The 27,887-nt window shown below is 48.8% G+C and overlaps 1 protein-coding gene across 20 annotated transcripts in view; it reads left to right on the forward strand.

Moving 5' to 3' along the window:
* The window catches only part of LOC107974580 (E3 ubiquitin-protein ligase TRIM52), a 75,049-nt gene that overhangs the window by 12,870 nt on the left and 34,292 nt on the right, over positions 1 to 27,887 (forward strand). For 9 of the 20 annotated variants that reach the window (XM_063807449.1, XM_063807462.1, XM_063807460.1 and 6 more), the window contains exons 2-8: positions 6,454 to 6,659; positions 13,941 to 14,156; positions 15,033 to 15,095; positions 15,868 to 15,997; positions 16,381 to 16,479; positions 19,415 to 19,566; positions 27,706 to 27,853. In XM_063807449.1, coding sequence (XP_063663519.1) covers positions 6,454 to 6,534 — 81 coding nt within the window. In that variant the 3' untranslated portion in view covers positions 6,535 to 6,659; positions 13,941 to 14,156; positions 15,033 to 15,095; ... (2 more) ...; positions 19,415 to 19,566; positions 27,706 to 27,853. Of the gene's footprint in view, positions 1 to 6,268; positions 6,355 to 6,453; positions 6,660 to 13,940; positions 14,157 to 14,434; positions 14,565 to 15,032; positions 15,096 to 15,867; positions 15,998 to 16,380; positions 16,480 to 16,806; positions 16,866 to 18,043; positions 18,186 to 19,153; positions 19,289 to 19,414; positions 19,567 to 27,705; positions 27,854 to 27,887 lie in introns of those variants that run through there. The other 11 variants (XM_063807456.1, XM_063807455.1, XM_063807466.1 and 8 more) reach the window with 11 other exon arrangements.

Below are 27,887 nucleotides of genomic sequence, written 5' to 3' on the forward strand. Positions count from 1 at the left end.
CAAATGTGACCTAGACCTGAGGGTCCCAGAGGCTTCCCTGAACAGGCAACCTAAGCTGAGACCCCAAGAAAGCTTAGATTGAACCGAGAGGGTTGGGGAGGGATGTGATGGGCCTTCCAGGCAGAACAATGTGTGTTCTGTGTGGGAGAGAACTAATGAGTTTGGAGGAAGAGGGGAGGCCCAGTCTGGCCACAAACACAAGAGTATCGGACACGCCAGAGGAAGCCACACGGATTTTGCAGGGAGACAGTAAGGATTTTGGTCATCATCTTAAAAGTACGTAAAGTACGTGGGAAAGCCTCCTGCCCAGAGTTTTAGCTGGCAGTCAGCAGGCCCTCTGGTCCTGGCCACGCACCTTTCCCTCAGCCTCACCTCAGCATTCAAGGGAAAACCTGCCACCGCGCAAGCCCTCCAGGGTCTGGAATGCTGGCAGGAGGGGATGGATGCCTCTGCTCCTGGAGAAAAGGGCTCTGGCAGGGAAGCCTGAGGGGCTGGTTCCAACTGTACAGGTCCTGTGGACTCCTCAGAAAAGGAATGGTGAGATGGATTTTCATAGGAGAGCCTCTCCAATTTCTCCTTGGGACTTTTTTTTTTTTTTTTTTTTTTTTTGAGACGGAGTCTCTCTCTGTCGCCCAGGCTGGAGTGCAGCGGCGCGATCTCGGCTCACTGCAAGCTCCACCTCCCGGGTTCACGCCATTCTCCTGCCTCAGCCTCCCGAGTAGCTGGGACTACAGGCGCCTGCCACCACGCCCTAATTTTTTGTATTTTTAGTAGAGACGGGGTTTCACCGTGTTAGCCAGGATGGTCTCGATCTCCTGACCTCGTGATCCGCCCGCCTCGGCCTCCCAAAGTGTTGGGATTACAGGCGTGAGCCACCGTGCCCGGCCTCTCCTTGGGACTCTTACCTTGTATGGAATGGAAGTGGTGCCTCTGGGGTCCCAGACACGGGAGAGAGGAAGCAGCCCAGGGGCTGGGAGAAGTGGTGAGACCCAGAAGAACGGTGGACCCAGTCAGGAAGGGTCCTGCCAGCAGGGCGTGGGCCAGCCTCGGGGTCTTCCCCAAAAGGCAGGTAGGGGCCTCCAGCAAGCTTCCCACCTCCGTGAGGCTGGAGAAGAGGCCCCCTGGATGAGAAGGAAGAGGCCGGCAGGCCCGGCGGGTGCAGGCACAGGTAGACTTCTGGTGGGGAAAGCGTGACTCAGCCTCCTCCAGCGGCTGCAGGACGTCCCCCCGCTAGAAAGGGGGGACCCAGAGGGGGACCCCTTTGCTGACCCAGAGTCAACCCAGCAATTCCTCCCGGGGAGGCTGGGGGCCCCAGCCCTGGCCCAGAGCGCATGCCTATGCCGGGAGCTGGGCGAGGACGGGGCACAGCCACAGCTGGGTGCCCAACGGGAAAGGCGGCCGTTCCCCCTCAAGCTGCACCTGAAGGGGTCCCCAGGGTCGAGGCCACTTCTCCTTCGGCTCAGGGTTGACCTTCAGTGACCACTGTGGCCTGCGGGCATCCCCTGGGAGGGACGGAGGGGGATGGAGGAAAACTCCAAAGGGAAAGGCCGAATCCTGCAGGGTCTGGTCGTCGGAAAGCCAACCATACAGTCAGCCCTCCCTCTCCTCGGGCTGCCATCGCCATCCGGGTCCACACGGGCTCTAAGACGTGATACACTGGCCCTCCCTTTGCCTTTCTCTGTGATTGGATGCTTTCTGAGGTCTCACCCAAACCTGAGCAGGTGCTAGTCCCATGCTTCTACTGCCTGCACAACTATAAACCAAATAAATATTTTTTCTCTATAAATTTAAAAAAATCTGAACAGACCAGTAGTTAATTATGAAATTGAATTTGTAATAAAAATATTTATCAAGCAGGAGAAGCCCAGGACTAGATGAATTCACAGCTGAATTTTACCAAACATACAAAAAAAAAGATGGTATCAATGTTACTGCAACCATTCTAAAACATTGAGGAGAAGGAATTCCTAACTCATTCTACAAAACCAGTATCATCCTGACACTAAAATCTAGCAAGAAAACAACAACAACAAACTACAGGCCAATATCTGATGAACATAGATGCAAATATCCTCAACAAAATGCTAGTAAACCAAATCCATCAGCATATCAAAAATGTAGTTCATCGTGATTACATAGGTTTTATTCCTGGGATCCAAGGACTATTTAATATATGCAAATCAATAAATGTGATTTACCACATAAACAGAATTTAAAACAAAAATCATATGATTATCTCAATAAATGTAGAAAAAACATTCAATAAAATTCAACATCCTTGCCAGGTGCGGTGGCTCACACCTGTAATCTCAGCACTTTGGAAGGCAGAGGTGGGCCAATCAACAGAGTTCAGGACCAGCCTGACCAACATGGAGAAACCCCATTTAGAACTAAAAACGCAAAATTAGCTGGGCGTCGTGGCGCATGCCTGTAATCCCAGCTACTCAGGAGGCTGAGGCAAAAGAATGGCTTGAACCCGGGAGGTGGAGTTTGCAGTGAGCCGAGATCACACCACTGCACTCCAGCCTGGGCAACAGAGCGAGACTCCATCTCAAAAAACCAAACCAAACCAAACCAAAACAAAAAAACCTGAAATCATATCAATTATTTTTTCTGACCAGAGGGGAAGAGTATCAAAAAATCAGTAACAGGAGGAATTTTTTTCCTGACCGTCTTTGACTCCCTCTCTCGCCACCCTTTTTCTTCCTCCATCTACCCCAAAACTTTTTCCCCACCATTTTTTCCCCACTATCTTTTTGCAAAGCCTTCTATACTCTCCCGCTCACTACCGTTTCCCCACCCATCTACCCCAAAACTTTTCCCCACCGTCTTTTCTCCCTCTCCCTGGCCACCCTTTTTTCTACCTCCCACTCTCATCACCCTCTTTTGCTCCTCCATCTCCCCAAAAACATTTCCCCCAACTTTTCCCAAAGCCTTCTCCCCACTCGTGCTGCTCGCCACCCTCTTTCCCCTTTCATCTACCCAAAAACTGTTTCCCTATCATCTTTTTCTCCCTTCCTCCTTGCCACCCTCCTTCCCTTCTCCATCTACCCAAAAACATTTCCCCGCCGTCTTTTTGCAAAGCCTCTACTCCTGCTCACCACGCTCTTTTACCCATCTACCTCCCCAATTTTTCCCTGCCATCTTTTCACAAAGCCTTCCCCGCTTCCCGCTTGCCCTCTTCTTTCCTCTATCCTGCTTGCCACCCTGTTTTTGCCCTCCATCTACCCCAAACTATTTTCCCCATAGCCTTTTCCCCATTCCTCTTTCCCCACTCCCTCTGGCCACCCTCTCTATTCTCCTCCCACTTGCCACCCTCTTTTCCCCCTCCATCTACCTAAAAGCTTCTCTCCTCACTGTCTTTTTGCAAAACCTTCTCTCCCTCTTGCTCACCACACTCTCTTCCCCCTCCCTCTTCTGCACGCTCTTTTCTCCTCCCACTTGTCACCCTTTTCCCCCCTCCATCTACTCAAAATCTTTTTACCCACAGTCTTCTTTCCCTTTCTTTTCTCCCCACCGTATTTTTGCAAACCTTCTCTCCTTCCTGCTCATCCCCGTTCCCCCCTCACGACCCTCTCTTTCCCCCTTCCATCTACCCAAAAACTTTTTCCCCACCGTCTTTCCATGAAACCTTCTCTCCCTCCTGTTCACCACCCTGTTTTCCCCCTCCATCTACCCCCCAATTTTTTTTCCCCAACATCTTTTTCTCACCGTCTTTATGCAATGTCTTCTCCGGCTCGCCATCCTTTTTTCCTTTTGGCACTAACCACCCTCTTTACCCCTCCATCTATCCCCAAACTATTTTCCCCTTCCTACCACTCCAGCCACACTAGTTTCTGTCGCCACCAACTGCAGGGAGGCCAGCCGCGGTGCCGGAAACTACAGCCTCCAGTCTGTCCTGGTCCTCTAAGCCGGGCTCGGAGCAGCACCGGGAGCAGACACAGAAAAACCTGGAAGAGCCTCTCTTCTTCAGCACCAATTATATACTGAGGTTTTTCATATGCGGTTCCTGGACTACACGTTCCAGGACTGGACAACCAATCAGAGTATGAAAATAAAGTCCAATCAGAGAAGGCCTAGAGGTTTTCTCTCACCCAATCAGAACATGTAGTCCAGAAACCATGCGCATAACCGAATGTGCAGGCTGAGGGGGCCTCACGCCAGTTTAGGCTCTCCAGTATCTCCCACTGAGCTACTCTGTCCCCGACTTAGAGGACCAGGAGAAGGGGGAGCTGGAGGCTGCAGCCTGCAACACCGTGGCTCGTCTCACTCTGGATGGTGGTGGCAACAGAGATGGCAGTGTGGCTGGAGTTTTAGGACGGCGGCCTGAGCCGTAGGAGGGGGCTGGAGCAGTAACATGGCGGCCTGAGCGGTAGGAGGGGGGCTGGAGCAGTAACATGGCGGCCTGAGCGGTAGGCGGGGGCTGGAGCAGTAAGAGGGCGGCCGGGGCGGTAGGCGGGGGCTGGAGCAGTAACATGGCGGCCTGAGCGGTAGGCGGGGGCTGGAGCAGTAACATGGCGGCCTGAGCGGTAGGAGGGGGCTGGAGCAGTAACATGGCGGCCTGAGCGGTAGGCGGGGGCTGGAGCAGTAACATGGCGGCCTGAGCGGTAGGAGGGGGGCTGGAGCAGTAACATGGCGGCCTGAGCGGTAGGAGGGGGCTGGAGCAGTAACATGGCGGCCTGAGCGGTAGGCGGGGGCTGGAGCAGTAACATGGCGGCCTGAGTGGTAGGAGGGGGCTGGAGCAGTAAGAGGGCGGCCGGGGCGGTAGGCGGGGGCTGGAGCAGTAACATGGCGGCCTGAGCGGTAGGAGGGGGGCTGGAGCAGTAACATGGCGGCCTGAGCAGTAGGAGGGGGCTGGAGCAGTAAGAGGGCGGCCGGGGCGGTAGGCGGGGGCTGGAGCAGTAACATGGCGGCCTGAGTGGTAGGCGGGGGCTGGAGCAGTAACATGGAGGCCTGAGCGGTAGGAGGGGGCTGGAGCAGTAACATGGAGGCCTGAGCGGTAGGAGGGTGGGTGGCAGCTGGAGATGCTCTTGACCGGCTGGAGGTCTAGGAGAAGGTGGGGACCGTGTCCAACACTGGTGGCTGGAGCCTTGGCCACTGCGGTTCTCCTGGCTGTGGTTGGTGGTGGCGAAGGAGACTGCATCTCTGTTAGACTGGTAGAAAGGTGGCAGGGTAGGTGCGCTCTCTGCGGCTGCACTGCCCGCTTGCGGGGTGGTAGGGGAGCGGGTGTGGTGTGCTTTTGGGGCTGCACTGCCTGCCGCGGGGGGCTGGTGGGTGGCGCTATCAGGCGTTGAATTGCTGGCAGTGGGGCAGGTTCGCTGCACTATCAGGGTCTACACTGCCTAAGGGGGCGGGGGGTTGGAGGCAGGTTGTGGGTTGTGTGCACTGTCGTGCACTGCCAGTGGCGGGTGGCAGGGGGTTAGGGGCATTATTAGCTGCTGCACTGGCTGATGCAGGGGGCGGGTTGGGCGAGCTATTGTGGGCTACAATGTCAGCAACAATGCCAACTGGCAGGCAGTCGGGGGTGCTTTAGGGGAGCTGTCAAATGCTGCATTGTCCGTGGGGGAAAGGGGAAGGTGGGGTGGGGGGGTTGGTTGGGTGCACTACCCTGGGCGTTCACTGCCCGAGACGGGAGCAGATTGGGGCGCTATCTGGGGCTGTGCTGCTTGTGGTTCAGGCGGGGGGCGGGTTTGGTGGGGCGTTATTTGGTGCTGCAACACCCGTGGCGGGGATGGGTTGTGGACACTATCGAGTGTTACACTGCCAGGAGCAGAGGGGTGGTTTGGGGGCGCTATCAGGGTTACACTGCCTGCAGCAGTCTCTGGGTGTGTTGTGGGCACAATCCGGGGGCTACGCTTGTCGGTGGGGGGGCAGGTTGGGGCGCTATGGGGGGAGGCTGCACTGCTGCTGCCAGCGGCAGGTTGTGGAGGTGGCCACGACAGTGGTGGCCTCTGAGGAAGGGGCCCTTCTCCTCTTCCCGGACTCAAGGCTCTAGAGGGTGAACAACTTCTGCTCGTGTTGGAGCGTGGAGGGTGTACAGAGTTTTCGCGGCAATCCTCTGACCACCCCAGGGCCCTCACACCCACCATGGTTCCCCGGCCCTTGCCCTCTTGCTGCGTGGTGTGGAGACCATCTGGGGGCCCCAGGCGTGGAGTAGTGGGCACCACGGGGGCTCAGGGTCCTGTGGGTGGAGGAGTGAGGAATGGGAACTGGTACTTGGGTGGAGAGGACTGGCTGGGTCTGAGTTTCTGTTATTCTTGCTCCCCAGTGAGCCCTGGGCACTGTGGTGTCTCCAGTCCCCACCCCAGGTCAGGAGGCCAGCTTGGTCTAGGAGGAGAGGCTGGACTTTGGAGGGTAGGTGTAAGTGCCTTCGCTGAAACTGGTCCCTGCCACCCAGTGGCCAGCAAGACAAGGTGAGGCTCCAACACTGCCACTTTCTGCATCCTGTTGTAGGTTTTTCTGGCATTGTCTGCCCAGCTGCTCCAAGCCAGGCTGATGAAGGAGGAGTCCCCTGTGGTGAGCTGGAGGTTGTAGCCTGAAGATGGCACAGCTCTGTGATTCATCTCCTGCGGTTGTGGCGGCCACGGTGATGGAGACTGCAGCTCAACAGGAGTGGTAGGAGGGTACCCGTGGAGGCCAAGTAGTAGGAGCCTTGGAGGGTGAGTAGGTGCATGGAGGGTGACAGCAGCGCTGGTTCCGTTGGCGTCGGCGCTAATGGTGGCGGCAGCAGCAAGTCTAGGGGCCAGGAAGGGGGAGTAGGAGAGCTCTGGGGCCCGGCCCGGCCTGGGGTGGGTAAGAAGCTGCCGGTTCTGTACCGCAGGCCTCAGTGACAGTGGTGGACCAGGGCAAGGAGGAGTCCTCCCCCTTCTCCTACGGTCTCTGGAGGGTGCCCTCCTTCTGCTGGCGTCTGAGCCAGGTGTGAGTGGCAGCATTGTTTCATTCTTAACAGAATTTAGGGGCTTACTATTTGTGTATCTTTTTGTTTTTGGTTGTGGTAACCCTTAAGGGACAAAAGGCTTCTTTGGCTGGGTTTTGGTGTGGTGGGATCCCTCCATGTAAGACAAAGGGTGCTTCCCTGGCAAGCTGTGTGTTAGAGGGAGTTCACCAAGGGGAAGAAAGGGAACCTCCCAGGAGGGTGGCTGCTGTGGCAGGTCCCCTGCCTCTGGGCACCCTTTGGGCCACCTAGTTTCCCCTGCGGAAGAGGGGAGGCTTAGACCGGTATCACTTGTATCATCAAAGAGGCATCCTGGCTGGGCCAGTCGATTTGACCTTCCCACTTCTTCAGCCCACCTGCCTGTGGTGTCACCTGGGGAAAGTGGAATCTCAGGCCACAGGGGCAGAGGCTTCTCTGGCAGGCTGATTGCTGTAGTGGATTCTGTTCTGCCTGCTGCTCAGGAGGGTTTCTGTGGCCAGGAACTGATGCTGGGACTCTCCTGTTGGTGTTTTGCTGCCTCTGTGTTGTCTCCGGCTTCTCAGGGACTCTCAGATGTGTGAAGGCAAAAAGGTTTCTTGGCTAGTTTGTGTGGTGTGGTTGGGATCACTTTTGCTACATGCCCCTCAGGCACCCTAGTGGGGGAAAAGGGAATTTTAGATTTAATGGAGAATGTGTCTATGTTGGCTGCTTATTGTTAGCAAACTTCTGAACAATTCTATTCTAAATGGTCGCCTCTTGTTGAGTAGACTCCAGCTCCATTGGAGAAGAGATGATCTTACCTGGGCTGTGTTTTCTTGCTAGCTTGAGGGTTGAAAACACTAGGTTTTTGTCTCCTTTTCCAGTTGAGTTAGGGAAGTGACATGCATTGCCACAAAACAGTTCCTTCAGTTCTGGAGTCCTTAGACGGACTGTCATCTTACTAGCACCTTCCAGCATTCTCCTTTCAGTGAGATGAGGGAAGGTTCCTAATGTAAAAGGAAACATGGAATGGTGTTCTTATATTGTATGACAAGAAATATGAAATATTTCTGAAAAATTTAGTCATTCTTCTTTTAAATTTAGAAACCTGTTTTTTATATTTATAATATTTCAAGCCATTAAAAATTAAGATGTCATAATTGAAATAATCTTTTAACATTTTACATTAATTAGCATTTAGCAGGTGACCATAACAAATTATTTTTAATTATGTTACATTAATTGCCAATACAGATTTCTTTCTGGTTATTACAAATCTGTTTGCAAAATTTTATTTTGTCATTTATTAAATTTTTGTATAATTAGTTGCTACATTGCAGGTATAGGAACTTCCAATATTAAGCATGATTACAAATACCTCAGTTTTCGTGTCTTTTTATTAATAGTCTAAAACTTATAAAATGCTTTGTGCATTAGTATTGGTAACATTCTTTAGTATGAATTATCATTTGAAAAATGTTAAGAACATAGCTTTCCCATCTTATTTATTTTCTTTTTCTTTTTTTTTTTTTTTGAGACGGAGTCTCGCTGTCGCCCAGGTTGGAGTGCAGTGGCGCGATCTCGGCTCACTGCGGGCTCCGCCCCCCGGGGTTCACGCCATTCTCCTGCCTCAGCCTTCTGAGTAGCTGGGACTACAGGTGCCCGCCACCTCGCCCGGCTAATTTTTTGTATTTTTAGTAGAGATAGGGTTTCACCGTGTTAGCCAGGATGGTCTCGATCTCCTGACCTCGTGATCCGCCCACCTCTGCCTCCCAAAGTGCTGGGATTACAGACGTGAGCCACCGCGCCCAGCCTCCATCTTATTTATTTTCTTGAGGTGGAGTCTCACTCTGTCGCCCAGGCTGGAGTGTAGTGGCGCGACCTTGGCTCACTGCAACCTCTGCCTCCTGGGTTCAAACGATTTCTCCTGCCTCAGCCTCCTGAGTAGCTGGGATTACAGGCACGGTCCACCACGACCGGCTAACTTTTGTGTTTTTAGTAGAGATGAGGTTTCACCATATTGGTCATGCGGGTCTCGAACTCCTTACCTCAGGTGATCCACCTGCCTCGGCCTCCCAAAGTGTTGGGGTTACAGGTGTGAGCCACCATGCCAAGCCTATTTATTTTAGATACAATGTCTTCCTCTGTTGACCAGGTTGAAGTGCAGGAGTGTAGTCATAGCTCACTGCAGGCTCAGACAGTCCTTCTGCCATGGCTTTCCAAAGTGCTGGGATTACAGGCATAGGCCACTGCACCTGGCCTAAATTGTGATAATTTTACAGTTTGCCTCAAACCAGGGCTGACGTCTGGGCAAGGTCTGCTGGGGGCCTCCCATATGCAGGCAGTCTCTCTGCTGTGCCCTCCACCAGCACTGAGGGTCACCTGCCCACAGGCACCCCTCTCCTTTCCCCTCTGGGGAAGGCCAGAAGTGACTCTTGAGGTTACCTGAGGGTCTTTGTCTGGAAAAGGGTGTGAAGCTGAAGCCGATGGCCTCAGTGTCCAAAGGGGAACACTTCCCACAGGCGTTTGGAAGCCACAGGCCTGACAGTGGGGTCCTGGTCTTGGCGGTCTCAGTCACCTGGCCACCCATTCCTTCCTCACTTAGGCATCCACCTGGTGGGCTGCCCACACCCTCTTCTGTCTGTGCTCAGCCAATCAGGCAAGCCAGGGTTACAGCCCTCCCTGTCCTGGGCCCTGGCTCCATGAAGCACCATGTGCCTTGGAAGACCTCCCCGATTGATCCTGTCTCCCCAGTATCTTCTGCTAAGGCAGAGGTTTCCCTGGGCCCCTGCTCTGGTCCGCTTCCTTGGCACAGTTTGTAGCTGTGCCTGACACAGCCCACCTGCCTGGCTTCTGTCTCAAACCCACAGCCAGGCCACGTGACAGCTGCCGCCTGTGCCCAAACATTCATCCAGCCCCACCCAGGAGAGCCAGACAGGCACTCATACCCTCACCCACAAACCCCCACCCACACACCCCCACCCGCACACCCTCACCTGCACACCGTCACCCACACACCCTAACCCGCCTGGCCCTGCTGCGCCCCCACCCCACTCTCCCTCTAAACCTACTGGGGGAGCAGCTTCCCCTATATTTGCTTGCTCCACCTCCTCCTAGAGCTGGGTCACATACCAATTCCCACACTCTTGGCAGGTTGGTCATGGCCCTGGCAGGTCTGAGGACAGGATGGACACAGGACTGTGTGCAGCATAGAAAGGTCAGGGAGTGCAGCCTCCTACTCTGTGCCAGCTGCCAGCCCCGGAGCTTACTAGGCTGATGGGGACAAAGAATGCACCAGAGGGGACAGTGACCATTGTCCCTGGGTTAGTCCACCACAGGACTGATGGGAAGTTCATGGATGTACTGATTGCCCTGTTGCATTTGTCCTCAGGGGCAGATGCTGAGATGGAGTTAGGAGAGCAAAGGGGAGGAAGGGAGCTGGGCATGGTGGCTCATGCCTGTAAATCCTAGCACTTGGGGAGGCCCAGGTGGGAGGATTTCTTGAGGCCAGGAGTTTGAGACCAGCCTGGGCAACATAGCAAGACCCTGTCTCTACAAAAAAAAAAATTAAAAATTAGCCAGGTGTGGTGGCTGTATTCCCAGCTACTCGGGAGGCTGAGGTGGGAGGAACAGTTGAGCCTAGGAGTTGTCAATACAAATCAAGTGTTGGGATATTGAGAATAGCATCATAATGAGGGTCCAGAGTATGTTATTAATACTAATGGTATAATTTCGAGCTTCTGATATATACACAAACACGTATAGCTACACCAGGGATTGTGCTCAAGATTTGACTTACATTAGCTTGTTTAAGCCTCTTCCACACACTATTTGAGGCAGGTACTGTTGTTATCATTTTATGGATGACAAAACTGAGAAGCAGGGCATTTAGGAAACTTGCCCAAGATCACACAGCCACGAAGCAGACACCAGAACCAGAGCCCTAGGCTCGCAAACTTCACTGCCTTCACTCCTGGGCTCTATGTTATTCTGACCATCTCTCAGCCAGGAAGTCACTCCCTTATGCAAATGACATTGTCTGTGCTGATGGTTAAATATTTCTATTCTCACAACATGTGAAAGAGAGAGCCTGATTTGTTAGCTAAGCCCCAAGGGTTTCTCCTACCGTTTCAGAGAGATAGAAACTTTTCTTTGCCCCTAAACTGTGGCAAAGAAAACAGAGAGGAGGAAACAGCCATCAGAAGACTAAAAATCTCTCATCTTTGCAAATAGGAATTCACTCTAACTAAGCTTTTCTGCATGCAGCACTGGGAAGAGACCTTGTTTTTTATTCTATCAACTTACCCATTTAACAATTTATTGAGAACCTGTTGTGTACCTGATGCACTGCTGGCATTGGGTATGTAAAAATCAATGCAGCATGGTCCTTTCCCCAAGCAACTCAGTTTCCTGCTTGGTTCTCTTTTCTGGATCATTTTAATTATGGTTCTCCTTTTAAGTAAAGGACAAACAGAGAAGTAGCACTGAGTCAGATTTTTGCCACTAGTCTTATACAGGTGACATATTTTTCTTAATGCTCCCCACACATGGGATCTGAGCCAGCTGAGCCCTGAAACCTCCCAGGCTGAGAACGTAGTGTGGCACTTCACATGAGACTGCGCAGAAGTCGATACAACTGGCATGTTAGCCACAGGAACTCTGCCAAGCGTTCGGGAATAGAAGGGGTGGACAGGACCCCACCTGCTTTTCCTAATCTCATGGGTATCAGGCACCAGGCAGCCTTGCCCCTGGAATGGAGACATCTCAGGTAGGGGTTGTCACTGTTCCAAGCTTCCTTTGATGCCGTTTTGATCCTGGATGTAGAGTTGCCACGTGGAGAGCGAAACCACCAGAATATATAATTGAGAAAGGAATGGAAAGATGGACAGATACCTAAATAGATACATAAATACTTTGCAGAAGTCTGGGACAGTGGAACGTGGGAAGAGAGCCTCAGATAGAGAGAGAACAGTAGGTTGATTGTGGTAAAGGGAAGGCTTCACTTTGTTATTCAATATAGTTATTTATTGACTTGTTTAAACAATATGTATGTCTTTATAATTAGAAGATAATTTGGGGCCGGGCATGGTGGCTCACACCTGTAATCCCAGCACTTGGGGAGGCCGAGGTGGGGTGGATCACGAGGTCAGAAGTTTGAGACCAGCCTGGCCAGCGTGGTGAAACCCCATCTCTACTAAAAATACAAAAAGTTAGCTGGGCCTGGTGGCAGGCACCTGTAATCCCAGCTACTCAGGAGGCTGAGGCAGGAGAATCACTTGAACCTGGGAGGCGCAGGTTGTAGTGTGGTGAGGCCACTGCACTCCAGCCTGGGCGACAGGAGCGAAACTCTGTCTCAAAAAACAAAAGAAAACAAAACCTTGCATCCTTTCAGGGGGCTCACACCTCCCTAAGGGCCCAGTAATTAAACCCTTTGGGCCTGAGGGTGAGAAACTTTGTCTCAGTTCTTCCCCGAGTGATCAGCCCAGGGGTAAGGAAGGAGAAGCCAGAAAGCAGGACCCATGAGAAGGGCCCCCTCCTGGAGTTTGAGGCCCACTCCCTCCTGCCCCTGCCTCTCCTCTGTCCAGGACTCCTCCCTGCTCTGCCCCACTCCTGGGGCCATAACCATGGGGAGCTGTGGTTTTCTACAGGCCCCTGGGCACAAAGTGGGCAGGCTCACCTGGAGGCGATCAGAGTAACATGGCAGGAAGTGAGGGGGAAAGCCGCCCTGGAACTGCGCCTCTCTGCCCCCTGACGTCACTGGCGTGCACTCCTCCCTCCCCTCACTCAGGCAGTGGCATGAGTTCCATGTGAGCGCTGTCCTGCTCCCTCTGCTGCCTCTTTTTTTTCTTGGGGCTGCCATAACACTTTCCCTTCCCCAGCCCTGCCAACCTGGTGGGACATTGGGCTTCCCTCTCACAGGGTCCTGGGGACAGGCCCATCCTTTATCATACCCACAGAGAGACCGTTTTTTTCTTCAGGACCTGGGGAGCAGCCAGGTTCCATGAGTTAAATGCAGATCTGAACCAAGCTGGGATTGGGGTACACACTCTCCTCTACTGAAAAGTAGCTAGGGATTCCAACTAGGTGAGGAGGAGAGTGGGGCAGAGCCAGACCAGACAAGGACTGATCACCTGGAAAAAGCCTGCCATCAAAGGTCTTGGCAAATGCTGGGTGCAGTGGCTCACTCCTGTAATCCCAGCACTTTGCGGGGCTGAGACAGGTGGACTACTTGAGGCAAGGAGTTCGAGTCCAGCCTGGGCAACATGGCAAAACCCCATCACTACTAGAAATACAAAAATTAGCTAGGCGTGCTACACTCCTGTAATCCCAGCTACTCAGGAGACTGAAGCAGGAGAATCACTTGAACTGGGGAGGCAGAGGTCGAAGTGAGCCGAGATTGTGCCCCTGCACTCCAGTCTGGGAGACAGAGTGAAACTGGCCTCAAACAAAAAAGAATATGGCCTTGGCAGAGAGGGGCCAGCCCAGCAGTGCCTTCCCTTGGGTTTCTCCTGGGTAGGCCTCTGCCATGAGAAGGTGCTTCCTTCTGCCCGTCCATGGCCCACAGCAATGGAATGTCTGATTCTGGGGGTTGGGTGGGAGACTGCTGGCAGAACTGGAAACCTTCAGGTGGGGTTTTTTTGTTTTGTTTTGTTTTTGAGATGGAGTGTCGCTCTGTCACCCAGGCTGGAGTGTAGTGGTGGAATCTCAGTTCCCTGCAACCTCCGCTCCCCTGGGTTCAAACAATTCTCCTGTCTCAGCCTCCTGAGTAGCTGAAATTACAGGCATGTACCACCATGCCCGGCTAGTTTTTGTATTTTTTGTATAGATGGCATTTCACCATGTTGGCTGGGCTGGTCTCGAACTCCTGACCTCAAGTGATCCACCCACCTCGGCCTCCCAAAGTGCTGGGATTACAGGCATGAGCCACTGAGCCCAGCCCCTTCAGGGGGGTTTTGAGGCTTCACTACAATACTAGTTTCCTGTGGCTGCTGCAACAAATTACCACACACTTAGTGACTTAAAACAACCAAAATGTATTCCCTTACAGGTCTGAAGGCCAGAATTCTACAGTAAGTCCTACTGAGTCAAGGTGGGAGCAGGGTCGGTGGCCTCCGAAGCTCTGAGGGAGAATCCGTTTCCTGGCCGTAGAGGTGGCCTGCACTCCTCAGCTTGTGCTGCCCGTCTCGAATGACTGGAGTTTCCTGCTTCTGTCACTACACCTCCCACCCTCTCCATCACCTGCTCTGCTCTTACAAGGATCCGAGTGAGTACATCAACCCCAAAAGCCAAAGACCCTTAACTTCATTATATCTGCAAAGCCCCTTTTGCCATATAAGGTCATGTTCACCAGTTCCCGGGATTAGGATATGGGCATCTTGGGGGCATCAGCCTGCTACAGCTAGGCTGCAAAACTGTTACACCCTCCTGGTGTTTCAATGATTGGGAGAAAAAGGGTTGGCATTTTTTGCTTAGGGGTCCCTCTTAAACTTGTATCTGTAAGGTCGGGGGTCCCTCTTGTGTTTTTGTTTTTGTTTTTTTGAGGTGGAGTCTTGCTCTGTCATCCAGGCTAGCAGTGGCGTGATCTTGGCTCACTGCAATGTCTGCCTCCTGGGTTCAGGTGATTCTCCTGCCTCAGCCTCCTGAGTAGCTGGGACTACAGGCGCCCGCCACCATGCCCTGCTGTTTTGTATTTTTGGTAGGGACGGGGTGGGGGTGGGGCTAGGGAGGGGGGTTTTGGCTATGTTGCCCTGAGCTCAAAGCGATCCACCTGCCTCTGCTGCCAAAGTGCTGGGATTACAGGCCTGCACCACTGCACCCGGCTGCTGTAAAGTCTTATTTCACACAGCTGAGACATGTTTTAGGAAGTTTGCTAAAAGACCCCTGGAGACCGCCTCATTGTGACCTCCCTGTTATTGTGTTTAATTTGATTGAACTTTTCTGCCCTCCTGCTTTTCAGCTTCTCTAATAGTCTCCCATTAAACCAATTCTAAGAACCACCAAAAAGGGGAAATTTTTTCTTGAAAGCAATAAAATGATATGGACTGTTAGAATGTAAAATATATGAAATCAGTCATTATACGTTAGTGCTGCTCTGACATAGGGACGTATTATTGAGAAGCAACTTTTGCTTGATTTTCAGAGAAATGGAATCATATCGCTGATCTACGTAAACAAATTGAAGAATTGTCTGAAAGAAAATATGGTATGTCTAAACTGGAAAAGTCCTGTAATCTTATGTTCATGGGCGTTTACACAATGGAGTTACTGTTCATCATGGGGGTACCGTGGACAAGCCCAGGGCTGCCAGCGAGTCATGCCATCCTTACACGTTTCTCCTTGTAAGGTGCTTTGTAGTGTCTACACACTGTGTGCACAAAGTTTTTGGTAAATTAAGAATATTATTTCAAATAAATTAATTTCATCCCCATAGGAGCCAGTTTATCAGATAATTCATTTCTCATTTCTGCAAATCAATACACAATGAGCTCATATTCAGATAAATATAATAGTTTTTCTTTATTTCATCATTGTTCATTGATTGCAACCCATTTCTAAAACAAATTATTTAATATAACCAAACTCCTTTAACTTCTCAACTTTTCCCACTAAAACTGTGAAACATTATATAAAATCTTTAATCAATAGGATATGACACATATTTCATCATTTTGTTTCAGGTTTTGGTTGTGATAAATAACACTGAAAAACCATCCTAATATATGTATTAACTTTATCATTAGAAAAGGGGATTGTTCAAAAAAAAAATCAATACACAGAAACCTTTTTTGAAAATGAAAAACATTAAGAAACTTCTTGTAATTCACAAATAATTGGAATTAAGTAATTTTCTCAGCTTAAGAGTTTGTATTTTTTAAGTGAATATCAGTAATTAATCCATTAATATTGATGCTCTATTTCTGCTTTTAAGTTTGAACTGAGGCTGATTAATGTTCAGTCAATTCTCCTTTGAGCAGGGATTGGTGTCAATCAAAGACAAATCACAACAAGTGATTGTCCAGGGTGTCCATGAGCTCTATGATCTGGAGGAGACTCCAGTGAGCTGGAAGGATGACACTGAGAGAACAAATCGATTGGTCCTCCTTGGTGAGTCTCAAAGGATTCACTGTTTTAAAACAAAGTGAAAAATATATTTGAAAGGGATATCATGTACCACTTAAACAGATTAACCATTCAGGTCCTCTTTTAAAAATAAGCTTGTGGTCAGTGTTTCATCTTTATCATGTTACAACGTTCGTAAAAGCTTGTTAGGACTTTTGTTCTTCTTCAGTTTTAGAAAAGTGGTTAATCCAAGGACCAATGTGACTTTGATGTACTGACCTGGAAAGTTAAAGATGGAATCACTCAATTACTATTCTTTTTGTAAATTTCTAAACACCGTAAAGCATTTAATGAACTGGAATTGATAGGTGAACTGTGTCATTTTAATAAGCACAATGTAATCACGTCATATTTTGTTTTGTTTGCAGGCAGAAATTTAGATAAGGATATCCTTAAACAGCTGTTTATAGCTACTGTGACAGAAACAGAAAAGCAGTGGACAACACATTTCAAAGAAGATCAAGTTTGTACGTAACACTAGAGGCATTTCTTATCAAAAGGATTGGATAATAAAAATAAGTTTCTACTGGGTATATTTCAAGCATTTATTTATTACTTTAGTTACGAATTCCAATATACTTTAAAATGGTATTTGTTTTACAGCATACATAAAATGTAGCAAATCAGTACTGTAAAACATTTAGCATTCATACAATTATATATAATATCCTTTTTTTTAAAGAATGGTATTTCACAAAAATATCTTTTGAAATTGGCTTTGGAGTTTACATATACTGAACATGAAAGTTTATAATAATGATGATACAACTTTCAACATTGTCATTTTTTCTTAGAACTTCAGCTGATTGCAGAGATATAATGATTACATTGCTATTAAATTTTTCTAACACAAGTAAGTGTCACCATTTTATGGCATGAAATAAAAGGTTATGACTGTTATTGATGTTGATGTTGACGACCTGATCACCTGGCTGAAGGAGTGTTTGTCAGGTTTCTCCATTGTAAAGTTACTCTTTTCCCCCATTTCATACTGTGCTCTTTGGAAGGAAATCACTATGCACGGCCCACACTAAAGGAATGGGGAGTTGTAGTGTACTTTCTTGGGAGTGGTCTACATAATTAATTGAAATTCTTCTGCAAGGGACACTTGTCCCTATCGCTTTATTAGTTTGATCATTTATGTTTATCAGTGTGGACACATGAATATTTTATACTTTGGGTTACAATTTAATACTGCTTTATTTTGTTGCTCAAATTATCCCAGCTTTGACCATTGGGAACTCTTTCAGTTATCTCCTGTTCCCCCCTTTGACATACCCCCATCGATGTGGGTTTTGTGTTTTGTTTTTGAGCGCCTCCTTATTTTTCTCCTGTATTTTTAAATAACCCCAATCCCTATTGAAGCTGGCGCTAGGAAAACTAACAATACTCCCTTTCCCAGGTCATCCGATTCCTATGCTGATGGAGGAAATGTGCCTCCATCAGCATACTTAACAGTAACATGTTACTTAACCATGCATCTGGTAAAGATTATGTGAAATTTTCCTAAATGCAAATACAATCTAAAATTGTAATGTCTTACAATTAAAAAATAGATTATTTTCCATATATTTATAGAAATATAAATGATCAATCAACTATTTCATTGACAATTTTAAATCTAGTTTTATCTTGAGGAGAATAAAGTTTTTTATATCTTTAGTATTTTAGTTGAAGATCCAAAGACATTTTATGTTAAAACTTTAGGTTTTATATTGTTTTGTGTTTTAAAACATAAAATCTAAAATCTGGTAATATCCATGAGGTGCAGATAGAGTAATAGCACAAATTCTGTGTTCATGAAAATTCATTTTAGGATAACTTAATTAAAAGGACTCAGGATTTGAATGAGATTAGACAGAAAAAAGTTCACTTGAGTGTAAGACGTAAGTAATAAAAACCAAAGGTAGCTAACTTTTTTAGGCTTCTTCTTTCTTTAACGAGTATGCATATGAAATAAAATTTCCATGTCCATGTCCATTTTTCCATGGTACATAGGGCTTCTATAATTTTGTCTATTTCATCCTGCAGTTATTTTCACGGGTTTCTGTGTCCACCACTATCTGGAATCTCTGAGATGGTGAAAACGAAATCTTATTCTTCTTTATATTTCAAACAATTCCTAGCACATTATCAAAAATACCTGATAAAATTTATTGTGTCTGTAATACTGGTAAGCATGTAAAAGGGTGGTAAATATATAGGCTTTAAGTTTAGATAGATCTAAATATTATTAAAATTACCAAATTATTGTTTTTAAAAAGTATTAGTTTCCTAGGACAAATAGAGATTTTTAGATAAGGCTGGATTTGTAATACTTTAAGCAACAGGTCACAGTGCTTAAGTATTTAATGCCGATTTGGCAAGCAGCTGATGTTTTACATAATGCTGTCGGGTATTTTATATTTGCGTGTATTTTCTGATGCACTGGATCCAGCACTTCATGTCACGTCATATATCTGTTTATAATATATACAAATGTATTTTCATATATATTTGATGTTTGATGGCTTTGAAACTTTAATCTTGAAATACATTTTAAATTTTTATTAAAACTATTTAAATAATTACCGTAAGGAAAGAGCTCTTATTAGTTGAAAGAAAATGTAGATTCATGTTTCCTTGGAGACTAGTCTAGTTTCCAAGGATAGACGGCAGTGGGGAGTTGGGTATCTAGATGGAATTTCTGTTGGTTTGGATTCCAGCTCTGCTGCTTACCAGCTTTGTGACCTCAGGCAAACAACTTAACCTCTCCAAGCCTCAATTTCCCCATCTATCTAATGGTGATATTTATAAGTTTTGCCTTATAGGGCCATGGTGGGGATTCCATGAAATAGTGAATGTGAAGTGCTTAGCACAGTGCCTGGCACATACTCAATGCTCTATGCATGTCAGCTAGTACTTAATGATGCTAATAAACATGTTATGTCCCTAAGCACGGGTGGGATCTTGCCTGACGTCCTTCTCTCTGCATCCTGGTCAGTCTTCACATGGTGGGGATCCTTTATTTCCGGTCACACACGGGTGGTACACAGAGCATGCTGTTTCTTTCCTGCCAGAAGGTTCCTGCTGCAGCTCTCCTGCTAGTTTAGCTTAGCCTTCTGGTTTGAGGGCTGAGTCCCATGTACCATCACTTCCCAGGACCAACAGGACCTTTGAGGAAAGCTATCCCTGCTTACACAGAGAATTGCCCTTGCCTAACACTGAAGCCTGGCAGAGTAACATGAAGTAACCACAGCAATTCTAAAATTAGAATTAGCATGCCTAGAATAACAGGTATAAGCTTCTCTTGTACTTTATCACTTGCTTCATTTCTGCTCTGCCTAATTTTCACTTGATGTGTAGATTTATTTTTTGTTCACCCATCCAGAAAATGTTGACTGAGGAATTACTCTGTGTTAGGTGCTGTTGTAGGAGCAAGGGATACAATGATGATCAAGGCAGATGCAGCCCTTACCTTCAGGTCGTGGAGTCCGGATACAGACTGGAGGCAGGCAGCTGTAAGATGTGTGACAAATGCTGCGCTGGATCAGCCCATGGTATTAGGAGAGCAGGTAAGGAAGGGTGGGGACGGGAGCGGACAACCTGGAGGAAGAGGCACCTAAGCAGAGTCCGGAAGGCTGAGGAGGAGTCAGCAAGTAAAAGAGAGGGGAATCATGACATGCCATCTCAACTGTAGGGCACGGCTAGCTGGCTGACTTAGCTGCTGTAACACCGGATTTTTGCAAGACTCCCTGAGTATTTCTCGTGGACTTGCGAACAAATCTGAGCAAGAAAACCACGTAATTTCTTTTATGCCCTGCCCAAGAAAGCCACCTGGAGGGGCAAGGGGACCTTAGCAGAAAGAAGCTGGAGGTGGGGGGAGAACAGGGTGATATTACTCTCCATATGGTGGGGGGTGGACACCTCCCTGTCATATGTCTCGTAATATCCAGCGGGGGAGAGGGGGTTGACTTTCCCCTACGTTATTGGTAATATCACCCCCCTCTCTCCCGCTAAATATTAAGTACAATATCACAGGTGGGGTGTACACCCCTGGCGATGTGTGAAGTAATATCAACTTCTCCCCCTCTGGATGTTAGAAACAGTATCATGGGGGTGTACACCCCCCTGCGATCCTGGGAGTAACATCATCCTCTTTCCCCCAGATATTAGGAACAATATCACGGGGAGGGGGGTGCACACCCCCCTGCGATCCTGGGAGTAACATCATCCTCTTTCCCCCGGATATTAGGAACAATATCACGGGGAGGGGTGTACACCCCCCTGCGATCCTGGGAGTAACATCATCCTCTTTCCCCTGGATATTAGGAACAATATCACGGGGAGGGGGGTGTACACCCCCCTGCGATCCTGGGAGTAACATCATCCTCTTTCCCCCGGATATTAGGAACAATATCACAGTAGGTGTTTACAACTTTTGCAATGTTGGGAGTAATATCATCCTCTCACCCTAGATATTCAGAACAACATGACATGGGAATTGTACCCTTCTGTTTATTGAGAGTAATATCATCCTCTCCCTTTCTGTATATTAGAAACAATATCACAGAGGGCTGTGTACACCCCCAGGAATGTTTTGAGTAATATTATCCTCTCTCTGCCTGGATATTTGGAACAATATGACAGGAGTTGTGTACACCCACTGTGATATTTGGTTTAATATCAACTTCTATACCCTGGATATTGGGAGTAATATCTATCTTTAGCCCCTGGATACTAGGGACAATATCACAGGAGGGCTGTATACACACGGCGCTATTGGGAGTAATATCATTTTCTCCACCCCTTGATATTAGGTACAATATAACAGTGGGGACGTGTACCCCCTGGGATATTGGGAGTAATATTAATCTCTTCCCCTGTGGATGTTAGGAACAATATCACAGAAGGGGTGTATACCCCCAGCGATATGGGGAATGAGATCATCCTCTCCCAACTTGGATATTAGGAACAATATCACAGGGCAAGTGTATAACCCCTGCGATATTGTGAGTAATATCATCCTCTCCCAAAATGGAGATTAGGAACAATATCACAGGAAAGGTGTACGTCTCTTCTGATATTTGTGGTAATATCATCTCCTCCCCTCATTGATATTAGGAACGATATCACAAGGTGTGTACAGCCCCTGCGATATTGGGAGTAATATTATTCTCTCTTCCCCTGGATATTAGAAATAATATCACAGGCGGAGTGTACAGCCAACCCCCTGCGATATTGGGGGTAATATCATCCTCTTTTAACCTGGATATTAGGAACAATATCACAGGGGGCTTGGACACTTCTTTCGATACTGGGAGTAATATCATCCTCTCCACAAGTAAATAGTAGGAAAAATATCAAAGAAGGTGTGTACACCGCTTGTGATATTGGGAGTAATATCATCCTACCTCACCTGGATATTAGAAAAAATATAGGGGGGTGTTTACACCACCTGCGATATTGGGAGTAATATAATTTTCTACCCCAGTGGATATTTAGAACAATATCACAGGGGCAGTGTACACCCTCTGAGATATTGCGAGTAATATCGTTCTCACCCCGCTGCCCCCACCCCAGATAGTAGGAACAATATAACAGGCAGATGATACATGTGCCGCAACATTGAAAGTAATATCATCCTTTTCCCCCTGGATATTAGGAACAGTATCTTATGGGGGGTTTACAGCCCATTCCATTTTGGGAGTAATATCAACTTCTTCATTGCTGGAAATAAGAAACAATATAGCAGTTCTGGTGTACACACCCTGTGATATGGGCAGTAATATCATAGACTCTCCCCCGGCATATTAGGAACAATATCAAAAAGGGGTGTATACCCACAGCGATTTTGGGATTAATATCATACTCTCCCCCCTGGATATTAGGAACCATATCAAAGAAGGAGTGTCTACCCCTTGCGATAGTGACAGTAATATCATCCTCTCCCTCCCTGGATATTAAGAACAATAAAACAGAATTGGTGTACACCCACTACGATCATGGGAGTAACGTCATCCTCTAACCCCTGGATATGAAAAACAATATCACAGAGGAGGTGTACACCCCTCGCGATATGGCCAGTAATATCATCGTCTCCTCCACTGCGTATTAGGAACAATATCAAAGGGGTGTGTACACCTCCTGCGCTATTGGGAGTAATGTCATTCTCTTTTCCCCTGAATATGAGGAATAATATCACTGATGGGGTGTACAACTCCTACGATATAGGCAGTAATATCATCCTCTCCCAACCTGGATATTAGGAACAAAATAACAGGACATGCACACCCCCTGCGATACTGGGAATAATATCATCCTCTCTCCCACTTAATATTAGAAACCATATCCCAGGAAGAGTGTAAAACCTCTGAGATATTGAGAGTAATATCATCCACTCCCTACCTAAATATTAAAAACAATGTCACGGGAGGGGTGTAACACCCCTACAATATTGGGAGTAATATCATCTTCTCCCTCCCTAGATATTAGAAACAATATAAAAGGGGTCGCATACACCCCCTGTGATATTGGGAGTAATATCATTCTAATCCCCCCTGGATATTAGGAAGAATATTATACAGGGGATGTACACCCCTTGACATATTGTGAGTCATTATCATTTCTCTTCCCTTGGACATTAGGGACAACATCACGGGGGGGTGTCCCCTGTTATATTGAAATTATTATCATCCTCTCCCAAACTGAATATTAAAAACAACGTCACGGGGTGTTGTGACCCCAGCAATATGGACAGTACTATCATTGTCTCCCTCCCTAAATATTAAGAACAGTATCACAAGAGGGGTGTACACCCCCTGCGATATAGCCAGTAATATCATCGTCTCTACCTTTGGATACTAGGAACAAAATCACAGAGGGTGTGTACACCCCCTGCGATATTGGGCGTGATGTTAGCCTCTCTTCCCCTGGATATAAGGAACAATATCCCTGGTCGGGGGAGGTGGAGTACATTAAGAACAATATCTGAAGGAGGTGGGTGTACACCCCCTGAGATATTGGGTGTAGTATCATCCTCTCTTTCCTAGGATATTAAGAACAATATCACAGGAGGGGTGTACAGCCCCTGCGATATTGGGAGTAATATCATCCCCTCCCCCTCTCTATATAAGGAACAATATCCCGGGGTGGGTGTACATCCCCTGCGATATTGGGCGTAATGTCATCATCTCCCAACGTGGATATTGGGAATAATGTCCCAGGGGGGTGTACACCTTCTTCAATACTGGGAGTAGTATCGTCCTCTCCCCTCGGGATTGTAGGCAAAATATGGAAGGGGTTTTACAACTCATGTGATATGGGCAGTAATATCATCCTCTCCACCTAGATATTAGGAACTATATCACAGGCGGCTGTACACTTGTTACGATATTGGGAGTAATATCATCCTCTCCCATCATGGATATTAAGAACAATATTCCAAAGGAGGTGTACACCCCCTGCGATACTGACAGTAATATTTGGCTCTCCCCTTCGGGATATTAGGAACAATATCGCAGGAGGTGTGTACAACCCCTGTGATATTGGGAGTCATATCGTCTTCTCCCCCTGAATATAAGGAACAATGTCACAGGAGGATGTACACCCCCTGGGATATTGGGAGTAATATCATTTTCTCCCCCTCGAGATATTCGGAACAATATCACAGTGGGTGTGTACAGCCGCTGCGACATTGCCACTAGTATCATCCTCTCCCTCCCAGGATATAAGGAACAATGTCACAAGGGGTGTACACCCCCTGCGATATTGGGGGTAATATCTTCCCCTCCCCCGCTGGCTATTAGGAACAGTGTCACAGAAGGGGTGTCCACTCCCTGCTATATTGGGAGTGAGATCTTCCTCTCTGTCCCTGGATATTAGGAACAATATCCCTAGGGAGTGTACACCTCCTGCAATATTGAGACTAACATCATCCTCTCGCCCCCTGGATATTAGGATCAATATCACAGGGGTGGTGTACACCCCCTGCGAAACTGGAAGAAATATCATCCTCTCCACCTTTGGATGATAGGGACAATATCACGGGGGAAGTCTACGCCCCCTGCGATATTGGGAGTCATATCATCCTCTCCCACCCAGGATATTAGGAAAAAAGATGACCGAAGGGATGTATACCCACTGCGATATTTTTCATAATGTCATCCTCTACTCCCTGGCAATTAGGAATAACATCATAGAGGGGTGTACACTTTCTGTGATATTGGGAGTAACATCCTCTACCCCTCGGATATCGGGAACAATTATATTAAGTATTAATATTCATAAATATAACAATAGAAATCATCGATATAAATTACTATAAAGTTAGTAAAAGTTAATATGGATTAAAAATATTAATGGTTATTAATAATTAATAGCAACCTCACTATTAATAACATAATGATATCGGTAATTAATGTTAATTAAATCAATACGTGATGTTGGTAATAAAACAATATTAAGATTAATAACTAATTGAAAAATGACAATACTAATTAATTTTAATCATGCATAAACATTTAAAATAATCATTAATGATTAATAATGTTATACTATTAATATTACCATTGATAATTATTAAGACTGATGTTTAACAGTTAATAATATTATTAAGATTGATGCTTAATAATTAATCGTATTATTTCTCCTAATACCGCAGGGGGTGTACACCTACCCGAGATATTGTTCCTAATGTCCAGGGATGGAGAGCATGATACTAGTTTTAATATCTCAGTAGGTGTACACTCACCCTGTGACACTGATCCTAATATCCAGGGGATAGAGTATGACATGACTCCCAACATAGCAATGAATGTACAGCCACCCGGTGATATTGCTCCTAATATTGACGGAAGAAGAGTATGATATTACTCCCAATATCGCAGGGAGTGTACACCTCTTCTGTGATATTGTTCCTGGTATCCCGTGGGGGAGAGGATGATAATAATGAAAGTATCGCAGGCTGTGATCACCCACCCTGTGATATTGTTATTAACATCCTGAAAGGGAGAGGATGATATTACTCCCCGTAATAGATAGATATTACTCCCCATAACAGAGCAGGAGGTGTACACCCACCCTGTGATATTGTTCCTAATATTCAGAGGCCGAGAGGTCGATATTACTCCCAATATGGCAGGAAGTGTACACCCCCGTGTCAGATGGTCCTTAATAGTATTCCAAGGCGGAGGGGGAGATATTACTCCCAATATCGCAGAAAGTGTACCCCCCAGGGATATTGTTCTCATGATCCTGGAGGGAAGAGGATGATGTCACTTTAAATATCACAGAAGGTGTGCACGCCCCCACTGATATCGGTTCTAATTTCCACGTGGGAGAGGAGGATGTGACGCCCAATCACACCTGCAGTAGAAACACAGCTATGATACTGTTCTTAATATTCAGGGAGGAGGACGATGATATTACTCCCAAAACAGACGGCTGTACACCCTCTGCACACCGAGGGTGTACCCCCATCTGTGAAATAGTTTATAATTTCCAGAGGGGGAGATGATAACACTCCGAATACCGTAAACAGGCTGTGAGTCCACCGTGGATCCTAAAAACCAGGGAGGGAAGAGGGGCTGGCACTTACTCCCCGCATCGCGTGGGGTGTCTCACCCCCTTGCGATGGGGGTCTTAAGAGCCAGTGGGGGATGAGGGGCTGGCTCTCAGTCACTGCCTCGCGGGTGGTCCTTCCCCCTGCTGCGATGGGGGTCCTAAGGGCCAGTGGGGGAAGAGGGGCTGGCTCTGAGAACCCGCCTCACGGGGGGTGCCTCCCCACCCTGCGATGGGGGTCCTAAGGGCCAGTGGGGGAAGAGGGGCTGGCTCTCTGTCCCCGCCTCGCCGGAGGTACCTCGCACCCTTGCGATGGGGGTCCTAAGAGCCAGGGGGGAAGAGGGGCTGCCTCTCAGTCCCCGCCTCGCGGGGGGTGCCTCCTCCCCCTGCGATGGGGGTCCTAAGAGCCAGGGGGTGAAAGGAGCTGGCTGTCAGTCCCTGTCTCGCGGGGGTGCCTGCCCCCTCCGGGATGGGGGTCCTAAGAGCCAGTGGGGGATGAGGGCCTGGCTCTCAATACCAGCCTCGCGGGGGTGCCTCACCCCCAGGCGATGGGGATCCTAAGAGCCAGGTGGGTAAGAGGGGCAGGCTCTCATTCCCCGCCTTGCGGGGGGTGGCTACCTCCCCTGCGATGGGGGTCCTTAGAGCCAGGAGGGGAAGAGGGGCTGGTTCTCAGTCCCCGCCTCGCGGGGGATGCCTCCCCGTGCTGCAATGGCGGTGCTAATAGCCAGGGGGGGAAGAGGGGCTGGCTCTCAGTCCCTGCCTCGCGGGTGATCCTTCCCCCCGCTGCGATGGGGGTCCTAAGAGCAAGGGGGGGAAGAAGGGCTGGCTCTGAGAACCCGTCCCGCGGGGGGTGCCTCCCCACCCTGCGATGGGGTTCCCAAGAGCCAGGGGGGGAAGAGGGGTTGGCTCTCAGTCCTCGCCTCGCCGGGGGTGCCTCCTCCCCCTGCGATGGGGGCCCTAAGGGCCAGTGGGGGAAGAGGGGCTGGCTCTGAGAACCCGCCTCGCGGGGGTGCCTCCCCCCTATGCGATGGGGGTCCTAAGGGCCAGTGGGGGAAGAGGGGCTGGCTCTGAGAACCCGCCTCGCGGGGGGTGCCTCCCCCCCCGCGATGGGGGTCCTAAGAGCCAGTGGGGGAAGAGGGGCTGGCTCTGAGACCCCGCATCATGGGGGGTGCCTCCCCCCCCTGCGATGGGGGTCCTAAGGGCCAGTGGGGGAAGAGGGGTTGGCTCTCAGTCCCCCCTCGCGGGGCTCCCCTTCCTGCAATGGGGGTCATAAGACCCAGGGGGGGAAGAGGGGCTGTCTCTCAGTCACGCCTCGTGAGGGGTGCCTCCTTCCCCTGCGATGGGGTTCCTAAGAGCCAGGGGGGGAAGAGGGGTTGGCTCTCAGTCCCCGCCTCGCGGGGGGTGCCTTCCCCCCACTGCGATGGGGGTCCTAAGAGCCAGGCAGGAAACAGGGGTTGGCTCCCAGTCCCCGCCACGCCGGGGGTGCCTCCCCCCTACTGCGATGGTGGTCCTAAGGGCCAGTGGGGGAAGAGGGGCTGGCTCTGAGACCCCGCCTCTTGGGGGATGCCTCCCCCCCATGCGATGGGGTTCCTAAGGGCCAGTGGGGGAAGAGGGGCTGGCTCTGAGACCTCGCCTCGCTGGGGGTGCCTCCTCCCCCTGCGATGGGGGTCCTAAGAGCCAGGGGGGGAAGAGGGGCTGGCTTTCAGTCACCACAGCTTGGGGGGCCTTTATGTTCTGGTTTTACCCAAGAGTCAGCTGATTTGCTTCTTGTACTAGCAGGGCAGTTGCTGCCAAGGCCCTCAAACAGGGGGGCCATCCTTTAGAAACCCTGTCTAGCTGTTTAGAGAGGTAGGCCACCGGCCTCAGCCAGGGCCCCACAGTTTGGGTTAAAAGTCCAGCTGCCATCTTTTCTCTGACGCGTACAATGGAAAAGGCTTTGTGAGATCTGGTAGCCCGTCGGCTGGGGCTTTCAGAAGTTTTTCCTTTAGTCATGAAAGACTTGCTGTTGTTGGAATCCCCATTCCAAATGTTCCCGGTCCCCGCCCCCTTTGTGACGTCATACAAAGGCGTGGCTAATACTGCAAAGTTTGGGCTCCGCAGTCTACAAAACCCCACAGCTCCTAGGAATTCTCTCACCAGCCTTCTGCCCTTAGGCTCCGGAAGATTGCAAATGACCTGCTTTCTTTCGGCTCCCGGGCTGCTTTCGGACACCTGTCGAATAGGAAATCCCAAGTAAGCTACCTGCGGTCGTCGGCAGATCTGAGTTTTCTTCTTGGACACCTAATACCCACAGCCCTCCAGGTCGGTCCTAAGGATCTTAGAATCCTCGATGGGG

This window comes from Pan troglodytes, chromosome 2 (assembly GCF_028858775.2).
Source record: "Pan troglodytes isolate AG18354 chromosome 2, NHGRI_mPanTro3-v2.0_pri, whole genome shotgun sequence".
NCBI lineage: Eukaryota > Metazoa > Chordata > Mammalia > Primates > Hominidae > Pan > Pan troglodytes.